The sequence below is a fragment of the Etheostoma spectabile genome, chromosome 15, assembly GCF_008692095.1.
Source record: "Etheostoma spectabile isolate EspeVRDwgs_2016 chromosome 15, UIUC_Espe_1.0, whole genome shotgun sequence".
Classification (NCBI taxonomy): Eukaryota; Metazoa; Chordata; class Actinopteri; order Perciformes; family Percidae; genus Etheostoma; species Etheostoma spectabile.
Genome location: NC_045747.1, coordinates 26,190,526 through 26,203,978, shown reverse-complemented (window position 1 = coordinate 26,203,978; position 13,453 = coordinate 26,190,526). Strand labels below are relative to the sequence as shown.

Here is a 13,453-nt window from a genome sequence, read left to right as displayed (position 1 = left end):
CACATACACTCTCTAACTATATATGGCCAAAAGTATGTGTGCACTTTCTCAATTTAAATGGCAATCGTATTGCACAATTGTGTAACAATGTAAGGCCAAGGTTCACTGCAGTCAAGTAAATGTAAATGGACAGTTTTCATTTATCCAGCTAAGTCAACTGAGAATTTTTTTTAATTTGCAATGACGACCTGTCACATTCACACAGTTCCACATTCATTCCTGGAAGCTGCCCAGTACAACCACAGTCTGACATGCTGGCCACTGAGCAGCTCCACTGGAGCGGTTGGAGGTTAAGGGCCTTGCTGAAGGGCACCTCAGTGGGTGGGGGCAAGTACTGCTCTTTCACTTTCCCCACCCAGATTTTATCCTGTCGGTCTGGGGATTGAACCCGGTCACAAGCTTGCTTCTTTAACCTTTAGGCCATTACTGCCCCAACTCAAACCATGGGGGGCAGAGCATTCAGCCGCTCTGCTCCCTGTCACTGGAATCCATTACCACCCCAACTTACAAACATTATTTCATTTCCCCATTTCAAATCACAACTCCAAACACATTTGTTTAAAACTGCCTATTCCACTTAAGTGTCTATTGCTATGCCTTTTTCTATACTAAATCTAGCACAGATTGTAGAAATAGGTAATTGTAAGAACCCTTGGGTGACACTTTATAATAACCATCATTTATAGATGGTTAATTCCCAGTTAATTGAACTTCATTAATTTTATATTAATTTATATTAATTTTACATTAATTTTACATTAATTTTATATATAAATGATAATCAATAATGTTTACTGATTATTAGTAATGCTATAATTTGGGGTATTTTAACTAGTGCTGTCAGTTAAAGGTGCTCTAAGCGATGTTGGGTGACGTTACTTAGTGTTGAAGTTTGAAGTATTTTCAAACTAACCCCCCCACCCTCAAATTCTTCTTGTCAGTTATTGGCTGGAACGCTGGAACACTGTCTGTGTATGCTTCGTGGTGCAGGTGGGCCCCTGGGCTGTCTACAGAGGCCGCGTTTTATTTGTTACAGTGTGTTCAGGGGACAAGCAGCTAGCAGATAGTGTGGAAATGTTTTTTACAGTGTGTTCAGGGGACAGGCAGCTAGCAGATAATGAGGAGATGTTTTTAGAGTGTGTTCTGGGGACAGGCAGCTAGCAGATAGTGAGGAGATGTTTTTAGAGTGTGTTCAGGGGACAGGCAGCTAGCAGATAATGAGGAGATGTTTTTTACAGTGTGTTCGGGGGACCAGCACTAGCAGATAGTGAGGAGATGTTTTTTACAGTGTGTTCTGGGGACAGGCAGCTAGCAGATAGTGAGGAGATGTTTTTTACAGTGTGTTCGGGACAGGCGCTAGCAGATAGTGGGAATGTTTTTACAGTGTGTTCTGGGGACAGGCAGCTACAGATAGTGAGGAGATGTTTTTTACAGTGGTTCTGGGACAGGCAGCTAGCAGATGGGAGATGTTTTTTACAGTGTGTTCAGGGACAGGCAGCTAGCAGATAGTGGGGGATGTTTTTTTACAGTGTGTTCAGGGGACAGGCAGCTAGCAGACAGTGAGGAGATGTTTGCTGTATGTGCTTGCTTGAGCTTGCTGTAGCAAACTTTGTTGTTTTTTCACATACTGTTGCAACAACTAGTAACGTTAGAAAAACTAAAACACCCACCGGATCTAGCTAGACCGGAAACAAAACAGGCACGCGCACACACTTGTTTAGGCTTTTGAAGGCAAAGAGTAGGAATGTTACGTTTTGAGTGGATGGCGAGCGCAAGACGCCAAAATGGTTGGCATTAAGATTCTGAATGGAAAGTTTACTTTTTAAAAGTTGCCAAATGTTCCATTGACAAGACCAAAGTGATCTGTGTGTTTGGTCGTTGTGAACTGAGCGATCATCGCAGCACGTCCAGTCTGAAATACCACTTGATGGCCAACACACAGCTGATGTGAATTCTTTTTTCTTCTTTTTATTGACGGACAGTGTGAGAGATTATTTATTATTATTGCTTCAAGTGAGAATGTTATGTGTGAAATTGAACACTACAGTAGGCTACATGTCAATGTTGTTTTCAATAAAAAACAAAGCGAGCTGATCCACTTTTCCATTTTGATAAGAGTATTAAAAGAGAAAAAAAATAATGGGACAAAAAGACATCAAGGGACATTTAGAATAGATAAAAAATGTGAGATTAATTGCGAGTTAACTATGACATGAATGCGATTAATTGCGAGTTAACTATGACATTAATGCGATTAATTGTGATTAAATATTTTAATCGTTTGACAGCACTAATCTTAACAGTTGATAACACTTTACATATTATATGAAGTAGTTTTTTATATTTACCAAATGATTTGTAAACATTTAAGAAATAGTTTGTAAACCGTTAATAAGCATTATTTGGATGGCTATAAAGTTTCAATTAATGATTATATTACACTATTTAGATATCACCAGTGATCAAATACATAATCATCTCTTTTATAGATCACAGAAGTGTTTAATGAGGCCAAATTAATGTTACTTGATGCTTTACAAACCATTTAATAATCATTTAGTTATTGTCATTAGCATACACTGCACCTTTATAATTACATCCATATAATGTTAAATGTTTCCAAAATAATAATAATTATCTATTTAAAGTTATACACTTATTATTTTAAGTTATTCTTAACTAACTCTGAAATAACAAATTATAATATTGCTAATAATTAGTAAACAATATAAATCATCACGTCATTGTTTGTCTAGAGTTAACAATTAACTAGTTAAATAACTATTTACTGAAAGTTTAATTAACTAACAATTTACCAATTATTAATGATGGTTATTATTAGGTGTTACCGACAAGGTTCCTGTAGGGTTATCCTATTAAGTCTAATTGTTGTGTTAACATTTCATTTTAAAAGTATGGCCATTAATACAAGCTTGGATAGCTTTCCACGAGTCAATATGTAAGGCATAATAAATTGTCCAAATATCTTAATAAAACTCTTAATAAAGCCATTCGTTACAACGTATAAACCCCTAAAAGGAATTTTAGACTATAACTGGTACAGCAGTTAAATACTGTATTTTAATTACAACAATCACCCCGTTCTCCTTAAAATCTATGACTAGGTTGACAGCTTTGCGTTTTAATAAATCATAAAAAGCCAAAGGAGTTGCGCATGCTTTCACCAGCAAAACACTGGAAACCACATCACTTCACATACATTCCTGAAGAGTAACCTCAGGATCTTTCGCATGGCCTTGTACATACTGCTGAAGAACTGCAGCGGTGGAAGGAGAGGAAGGTGTTACTCTTTGCAGAAGAAGCATGATTGGGACATTGAGGGAAACATGATTAATGTAATCAGTACATTGAGAACGTAGCAGTCTCTCAGGGTAGAAGTGAAATACAGACTGTGATGCAGATAAAGTTGACAACTTCTATGGTCTCAGACATACTTTCAACATCCTTATATGGCCACTGACTTTAGATACTGTTTGATAAACCAAATGAGTTGTCTGACAAGCATTTCTCAGTAAGTGCAAGGTTGTAATGGCTGCAGCTGGCGCCCTCATGTGTATTTATTATGTATGACACATAGGACCACTTCGTAGTTGGCATCCTAAGAGTTCTCCAATCCATGATTGTGATGTGTATTTTCTTTTGTTTCTTTCTGACACATCTTTGCACAGAAATGGCAAACTTCTAGAACACTTCTGCTATCTGACAAAAACCTGACAGATCCTGACAAAGTATATGGTTCTGGGTGGGGTTTGGGACATTATGTTGTGTTAAACCTCAGACTCGGTTTGCTTAATTTAAAATGTAATATTTTATTCCTTTTTTCTGTCTCTATTTTTGCCTGATGTCTTCATGAACGTGTTGCAATCCCCACTGATCAACAGTCTGTGGCAAGAAATGTAGCAATGCACCAGCAAAAAGGCTAGTTGCTAGTTAGTAGATGAAGACAACGCAGTGTAAATAAAATTGAACTGAATTGAAATTGAATTGAAGATGTTTTGTCAAATTACCAGAGGGTACCCTCAAAGCCATTGCCTGTGTGGCCATAGGACGATAAAAAAGGCCTCCTCTCTTGTGATATAGAAGATATTGTGTATAAGCATAGAACAGTAACAGCTTTATAAAAATATATTCATCAAGAGCAAATATTAGCAAATAGGCCTTCCCTGTGTTGTTCAGCGTGATGGAGCTACCTGGCAACTGGTGTGTGATGACGACTCCAGTCCTCCATCTCTGACTGGGGATCCTCTGCTGGAGCCACTGGAGTCTCCATTATAACCCTCCTCACTGGTCACATCCTGAGGCCAGCAGTGTTGCAGCGGAGCAGCACGCACCCTGCAGGTAGTCTACACACACACCCGCACACACACACACACACACACACACACAGGGTTATAATTAAGACAGGATTATGTATTGTCTTAATGGGTGCCAGATGTCCTTTACCTGGTTGTATCCATGAAACCTTTTGTGAAAAATGGGTTGTAAATTATGTAACACGTGTGTCATTTGAATATAGTGGAACATGTATATGTATTTGTACTTTATTTTACTGCTGCATGGACACATAATTAGCTATTCATAATATCAGATGTTGTTTGAGCAGAGGGTCAGCTATCACTACAGTAATAACACAATAAAATAATATCCCTAAATTAAAAATGCTTCTCTTCTGCCAACTGCAGTGAAGTCAGCTTTTGTAGTGAACAGAGACAGGACCAGTGGACAATGATTTACTGTGCATAACAGATGAAACTTTCTTTGACAATTACACTGTCATAAATTACACTTATTTTGCTGTATTTATATAACATTTAAAATACAGTTTTCCTGTCATTCATATCCTTCCAAGATGCAGTATTTTGTTTCTGGAGCAGACCTGTGATAGACTGGTCCCTACTGTACCCTGTCTCACGCCCAATGGACAATGGGATGGGGTACAGCCCCAAATGTCTCTGAACAGGATACATGGCTGTAGAGGATAGATTGATGGACTAAGTTTGCTTCATCTCATGGACTTAATAGATGTAAGAATAACTAAATAAATAAATCATTCATCAATAATGCAACGCCACACTAACATCCAGCTAGCAGGATGGATGGATGGAAAAATAAATGTGTCGGTGGATGGATAGTTTGATGGATAAATGGATGGATGGAAGGTTGGATGAATGGATGGATGGATGGAGAACTACTACAAACAAACTACCATTTATTTTATTTCTATTTATTTTTTGTGACTGTTACCGCCACTCTTCATTCTAATCCCAACCGGTCGTCAGACACCGCCTACCAAGAGCCTGGGTCTAACCGAGGTTTCTGCCTAAAAGGAAGTTTTTCCCTCGCCACTGTCGCACTGTTGCTTGCTCTGTAGGAAACTACTAGAACTGTTGGGTCCTTGTAAATTCTGGAGTGTGGTCTAGAACTACTCTATCTGTAAAGTGTCTTGAGATAACTCTTGTTATGAATTGATACTATAATTAAATTGAATTGAAATTGAATTGAAATTGAATTGAAATTGTTGGAGGTATACTTAGATAATTTAATGGGTGGATGCAAGGATGGATGGTTGGATGGATGGCTGGATAAATGGATGGATGGATGAATGAATGAATGGATGGGTGGATGAATGGATAAATGGATGGAAGGATGGAGGAATGAATAAATGGATGGATGAAAGGATGAATGGATGGATGATGGATGGATAAATGGTTGGATGCATGGGTGGGTGGGTGGATGGATGGCTAAATTGATAGATGGATGTATGGATGGATGGATGGATACACAGATTTCTGCCTGTAAAAAAAAGGTTTTTCCTCGCCACTGTTGCACCAAATGCTTGTTCTTTGGGGCGAATTGTTGGGTCTCTGTAAATTATTGTGGACTAGACCTACTCGATCTGTACAGTTTCCTGAGATAACTCGTATTGTGATATGACACAAATAAATAAATAAAATAAAATTGAAATTGAAAATTAAATTGGATGAATGGATGTATTGATGACAGATAAATAGCTGGATGAGAGATTGTTGGTTGGATGGATAAATGGATAAATCAAAGGATGACTGTATGTATATGGATGACTGAATAGATGGATGGATGGATTGTTATGGTACCTTTTCACCCCCGAGGGCCAGATCCAGGGCCTGCTGACAGGAAAGGTTGGCAGCAGCAGAGTTGTACGGGATGTTATAGTCTTCATCAGGATACACTGGCACCGACAGTCTGTTGTCAGACCATGTCTCTCTCATTGACTACACAACAGGAATGGGACGAGATAAGATAAGACACACTAATACACATCAAAAGAGGACATAACTTTTGAACCTTGCGTGAACGTTTTACCCCATCTCATCCAACCGGCCGCAGGTTTGCTTACCTTGGGAGTGTCCAAGCTGTGGACGCGGGCGGACGGGTTGTGGTGTGCTTTGTGGAGGTTGTGTATGGTGAGGCAGTGGTTGTGCTGGTGGCTGGTGGTGTTGTCGCTGCAGGAGCGCGTCATGGCCTTCTGTGCTCTGCGAACCGTCAGCTGACTAAAACTCCTCTCCAGACAACGTTCACATCTCTGCCGGCTGTGAGAACCGGGGTCCAGTCTGCGTAGCCCTGGGGCCAAAAAACCCTCAAATCAAAATCATTCAAAATTATATAATAAAATTACAGTACACTAATGAAATAATGATAAAAAGATGCATTTCCTAAAGAAAATGTATGTGATAGCTCTGTGCATTGATGTTGATTAATGGGATTAGTGTTGGTGTGATTATTGAATGACTTTATAATCACATGAAAACTCACTGACCTTAATGCAGTGGCTGAAATAGAGATAGAATGGGAGTGAATGGAGGATTTAAAACACCTCTGAATTAGGTATGCATCTCATGCACTACATGTCATCCTAAGATAATTCACACTTGATGAATGTGGAACAGGGAGCATTTGGAATTTAAATGGTGTTTATACTGTATAGTGCTGCCTAGTTTTAAATACACGCGCCTCGATAGACTTGTATGTTTTGTGCAACTCATATAAATAACTCGTAAAAATGTACACGACCGTTCAAAAGTCTGGGGTCACTTTGAAATTTCCATTGCACTCCATTATAGACAGAATATCAGCTGAGATCAGTTGCATTTTTTTTTAACCAGGGCAGCAGTTTTCAGATTACATTACTGTATGTGCTTACATGATTGCGAAAGGGTTCTCCAATGTCAGTTAGTTTTTTAAAAAATCAGATTAATAAACAGAATGAGCCTTTGGAATATTGGATGAATGGTTGCTGATAATGGGCAATGTTGATAATGCATTAAAGATCAGCTCCCCACTCAGATCAGCTGGTATTCTGTCTATATTGGAGTAGTATCTAAAAATTTGTTAGTGAACCCAAACTTTTGACCAGTAGTGTATATACCATAACGTTTAAAATATGAATGGAATGTGTACTGGACATTCACTAAGAAATGTGTACAATTTATGCCTATGGGAATATTTTTAAAACTTAAAGGGGCACTCCACTGATTTTACACAGCAGGTGTACTTTGTCTTTGTTGCACTTTTGAAAGGAGTCTAAGAAACTAACTTTAATGATGCCATCAAGGTAACCTTGGATTGGTGCTGGAGATAGATTTATAAATTCATTAAAAGAAGTCTTAGTTAAAACGCGAGGTGTTTTAAAAGACATGGGCATTAACAAGGCATGGTCTTATTAAAAAGACATTATGGAAAGTGAAGAACCTATTTTGGAGCGCAGATCCTACTTGGAACTAAAAGTCACAATAGCTTGGCCTCTACTGGATACTCTACTCCCTCTACTATTTTATATATTTTATATACAATCTGTCTATTGTGAGTCCCCCAACATTATGAAAGTGTGACCCAAAATCAAGTACAACTTTAATAAAAAAAACAAAAAACATAAAATTTAGCTTGTATTTGTTTGTGAACGGATCATAGCATAAACAATTTTTAATCACAGTTAAGCAAAAAAGGACATGAAAGAAAGCTGTGTATGACAGCTTGAGTTTAGACAAACAACCATGACCCTGAACACTAATATGTGACTGTGGAAAATGAATAATGAACAAATACATATTTCACCATCGATACTCCACTGGCTCTTATCCCTTCTCAGTTTGCTGTTTTCCACTGCCTGAGCGATGGCATCATTCAGCTGCTGCTCTGATACCTGAGACACACAGAGTTCAGATGATGGTCAGGATAATTAATAGTATTGGTGTGAAGGGCAATTAACACATATTGTCTAATGTCAAAAAATAATTCTATTCGTTTCCTATTACCAAAATACCAACCCAACAACAACTTGATCCTTTGAACTAGGATAGTTTGTGTATCCAAAGTCCAAATAAAAATCATATCAATGGCAAAATTGTTGCAGTGGATGGCATGTTCCTTGATGGACACACACATTGTAGTTTATTTGGACTCGCTCATGCTGCCCAGAAGACTCACTACAGAGCCAAAAAAAAAAATAACTTTGCTAGCAAATTCACTATGTCATTTTGTTTGATTAAAGTTTGTTAAAACTATAGTTGTTTTTAAGATGAAACTACATATTTGTGACCCATTTTTAAAGATATTACATCTTCTGTAGGAGCCAATAGACTCGGAGCCTCAAAGCCACAGACAGTGTAGAAGCAACACATTCTCACTCCTAACTGGCCAAACACTGATGCCCGGTCAAGACCCCATTTTTTGACGCTTTTTTGGGTCGATTCAGAGGGTAGGAACGATCAACCTATGTGGTCGTGTACAGCGTGTAATTTGTGAAAATTACGGGGATGTTTTTTGATCATGCACCCCTTCCAATTCCATGGATATAGTGCCACTCAGCCAGCCATGCCAAAACACAAATTTATTAACTTCAATATTCAATGAAAAATTATGAAATATATGAAACTAGAACTAGACTTAACTGTCATCCCCACATGATGCTCAGTTTTTTTTTTACTAAACTCCACTACCACGGCCCCTGAAAGGACCGTCATCGGGCCGTGCCTGTAGCTGGCTCACAGTCCCCTACTGGTGGCTAAACAACTACTGTTGGTATCCGGCATCCTGGAGCTCTGTGGCAACCAGCAACTGCTGCTCAGATTTGTTCACGTTACAACACTTTTCTTAGTTTAAAATACTTAAATTTTAGGTGTATTATATATGGTCCATTGGTGAAGTAGCATTGATCTCTTTGAGGGGAGGGGGGGACATTTTCTCCCCACCGGGGAGAAAAATAATTCAACGGAGGCCGGGATGTATAGACCAGAAAGGGGGAAATCCCACGCATTCCTTTGCCCCCCCAACAAATCACACCCTGGTTGTTTGGTTTGAAGGACTTGTTGTCGTTGAGTCATTAAAGCACAGCTGGGCTTCAGTACAGCTTCACAGAGCTGCTAGCATGGGTTTAGACTCAGTCTTTTTTACCTTTAGTTAACCCTAAACCTCCAAGTATGGCCACTGAACAGCTCCAGGGGGAATGGGTGTTACATAACTTGTTCAAGGGCATCATCAACAGCCAATGACTGCCTGTTATTGAGGCCCTACAGATTCATTCATCATCTTGTTCTGCCTAATCCATCTCAGCTTTGCAAGGAGCATGAGGAACAGTACATGTGTACACACACACACATACACAGAATCTCCATCCAATTTGTTGGAGCCAGAACACCAAGTTAAAAGCCAGAGGGAGTCCATGGCCTGCAGTATTAACACTGAGCCAGGCCTTGGACTGGTTAAGGTAAGTGAGGGGGAGGCGTTGCATACTTTGGGGTCGGGGTGTCGACTGATGATGATGTGGACTGGACCTGGTGCACACTGGCTCAGCACTGTGTAGACGTCATTCAGCGCCATGTTGTAAACCACAGTGTCGTTGATCTCCATGATCTCATCCCCACAACTAAAGGTAGGAAGGACAAGTTCAGGAAATGGTGATGGAAAGATAGAAATAAAGAAAGAACACAGAGGAAAGAAACATATGTTTGAGAAAGAGTATGAATAGTAATAACCTGAGGAATAGGGGTCTGTTAGGCAAATTATATAAATATAGGGATACAGGCATATGAAAGGGTTAATGCCTGACGAGGTTTCAAATGGCAGTAACCAGTTTATACTATGGTTACTAAATCTAAACCTTTTCCAAAAATTAACTCTCTTTCCCATCCCATAGGGTTCTTAGGCAATGCACACATTGTTCATTGTTCCAGTAAATAGGACAGACCTTAGATTTGACTTGCCACGCTTAGCAACGGGAGCTATTTATAGTCCGCTCAGCTTAGACAGCTACGAGCCAGAAAGCTAACGCTTTGCTAGCAAGATTCAAAGCCAATAACATTTTCTATGGCTGACAAACAGTAAATGTAATTTGATATACCTATAAAATACCTACCTTTTTTGATTGATATACATTTTCAATATGCACTATATATATACACACACTGTATATATAGTTAGACGTTTTTCTAAATCCCTCTTAAAGATAAGGTGCATTACATAACACAATATTGATTGTAAAATATGGTACTCTGGCCTTTTAACCTCTCATCCTGTTACATGCAGAACCTAACACTATCTGCTGTTTTGGCAACTGACTAAATTGTCTTTCTTCACAAAAACCTAGTCAAAAAAATTAATGCTAAATGCCTGCTATACCTTACTGTACTGCTGCATTTTAGTACAGTAGGCATCTTTCCAACCATGTATGCAGCCCTGTAGTTAGTGATCCTCACCGCAGTCTGCCGTCCATGTGTGCGACTGACCCGGGAGAGAGGGTGTGGATGTAGATCCCAGGGCAGCCGTCACCAGATGGAACACAGCACAGTCCAATACCCAGACCAACACCGGCCTCTGGGAAATCACACACGCATGTAAAGGTTTATTAGGATAAGATTTATATGCTGTCTATCATTAAAGGTGGCTGTTAGATTTCTAAAGATTCTACACACAGGCTACCTGTGTGTGTCAGTTTACTTGTGGTGGGGAGTGCAAGGTGAGGCCCCATAACCACCTTTGTAAAGACTGGTTAATGGCTAGGAAACAAATTTACAGAAGAAAGCCTGCATAATTGACTGTGAGTCTAAAGTTTGAAGATGAAGAATGTGGGTGACGGGTGAATAACCAATCAGATGTCCCAGTGACATAAGGTTGTTATCTATCTATCTAATAGAGGACAACAGTGAGTGCCCCTTTTTATTTTTAATGTTTTTTTTTTGGCATTTCCGTTTTTATTCACCAGGACAGACATGAAAGGGGAAAGAGAGGGGGAAGACATGAAAGGAACACTTGCGGATCGGATTTGAACCCTGGGCCTCTGGGTCTCTGGGTCAAGGAATAAACTTCTTAATATGGGTGCGTGCTCTACCAACTGGGTTACCCGGGCGGCCTGACTACCCCTTATGAACAGCTCTGGTGTTTCCCCTGTTAAATATCTCTGTTGACTTTTCATTATATAAAGATAAAGGGCCCTATGTAGCACCCGGCGCAGTGCACTGCAAAGACCGACGCAGTTGTTAATTTCCCGTCCCGCGGCCACGTTGTTTAAATATCAAATGCACCTGGGCCCATCTTTGCGCCCATGGGCGTGCTGGTCTTACAGGGAGATGTGACCAGGGAGATGTGTTCAGGTGAATTCTTGGTGTATTGCTATCTTGCGGTAGCAGAAAGTGATCACGCCATTGACCAACAAAAACCTGGTCTAAAGTCAAAACCGCAGCATTTCATTGTTATTTTAACAGCACATTGGTAAAATGCGCCTAGGCTTGTGCATAGCGCACGCACACTATGCTTGGTACACACACACAGGCTAGCACAGCAGCACACACACATGCAGAAGATTAAAAAGAAAAATATTATGGTGCAAATCCGCCATCATAATATCAATGTGCCAAGGTACAAACGCACCTGGCTTTTAAAGAGAATGAGAGATGACACTCTAATTGGTTTATTGCATGTTTTGCCCAAAACACACTTATGAATTAATGAAGACACCAAGTACCACCATTTTGAATCATGCGTAAGTACATGGCCGTGGTTAAAGTATAGGGGCTGGCTCAGTATCACACGTAGACCACACATTATAACTTTCATGTACAGTGAATTAGATGATGTTTGTCACATAAGTGTAGTGTAATAAGTGAAAAGTTGGAAAAGCCAACTGGACAATGTACACTCAAATTACACCCAATTCCTGTTTCAATGGCGAAACGCACAAAATGGCCGCCCCGCAATGGCCATGCCCTGTGAAGTTTTTCTTTTACTAACTAGTCATCTCTAAGGTCTTAAGAAGACACAGACCAAAATTGAAGTCGATCAGATGAAATCTCTAGGATGAGTTCATAAAAGTACGACTTGGAAATGACCAAAATCAAACTAATTTTGAAATTTCAATTCAAAATGGCAGTTTCCTGTTGGGCTTAGGTTTTGGCTTCAATGACGTTTGTACGTCTTGACATGCTTCATGTGTGTACAAAGTTTCGTTAAAGTGTATGTTAAACGTAGTGCAGGGGCTCAATTTCTTTAACATTTTAGGGGGCGCTAGCAAGCCATTTTTGTGCGCCTTTACCTGAAACCCTTAAAATACATAAATGTTTACCAGCCTGAATGTGACCGTCAATTTTGGTGAGTTTTTGAGTATGATCTAGGTGATCTGCATGAAGCTCGGCGTTGCATTGTTTCCTACGGAACAGTGAATGCCGCACACATTTATCTAGGGATGTATGACTGTAGTACTGCTTCTGTAACTGCTGCTGCTTCCGATTACCAAGGTGAGTATCGGGAGCAGCAGCAGTAAGGGGAGCAGCGGTAGTACCGGGAGCGGTACGCGCCTGGCCAATGAATTATATTGAAGGGCGGGTCTTGGTGTGGCCGTACTGGAATTCGTAATATGTAATATCGTGAGCGGTACCGGGAGCAGGATGAACTGTCGCCGGTGCAGGAGCCGCTGCTGAAGGCTTCCCTGCGAACTGTGAATGTGTGCCGGTCAGGAAAACATTTTGGCAGGGGGGGGAAAAGCTGATCCTAAAATGTAACGAAAATGTAACGGAACATTGTAGAAATGTAGTGGAGTAGAAAGTGTAGATAATTGCTGCAAAATGTAACAAAGTGAAAGTCAAAAGTATGCACTATTGATTCTACTTAAGTAAAAGTACAGATATGTGACAATTGTACTTAAGTACGTTTACAAAGTCTTTTGTACTTACATTGGTCTTACATTCCACCACTGTTTGCTTAACCCTTGTGTCGTCTTCCCATCCAACCATGACACATTATTATCGCTTTTTCTGACATTTTTTGTCAATTTTTCAAGTTTGCAGGTGCTTTTTTTAATGTTTTTTCCAAAGTTATTTGAAATTCTGATGGTTTTTTTTCATTCTAATGACATTTTCAGCTTCTTGCGAAAGCCCACTTTTGTGATAAAAAACTGAAAACGGGT

At 39.7% G+C, this 13,453-nt stretch overlaps 1 protein-coding gene across 1 annotated transcript in view; it reads right to left on the bottom strand.

Annotated features, from left to right (window-relative positions):
* The window catches only part of il16 (interleukin 16), a 56,590-nt gene that overhangs the window by 18,491 nt on the left and 24,646 nt on the right, over positions 1–13,453 (bottom strand). Inside the window, exons 13-18 of the mRNA XM_032536537.1 lie at positions 10,752–10,869; positions 9,790–9,922; positions 8,113–8,200; positions 6,398–6,621; positions 6,135–6,272; positions 4,212–4,364 (exon numbers count right to left, since the gene is read on the bottom strand). Coding sequence (XP_032392428.1) covers positions 4,212–4,364; positions 6,135–6,272; positions 6,398–6,621; positions 8,113–8,200; positions 9,790–9,922; positions 10,752–10,869 — 854 coding nt within the window. The remainder of the gene's footprint in view (positions 1–4,211; positions 4,365–6,134; positions 6,273–6,397; positions 6,622–8,112; positions 8,201–9,789; positions 9,923–10,751; positions 10,870–13,453) is intronic.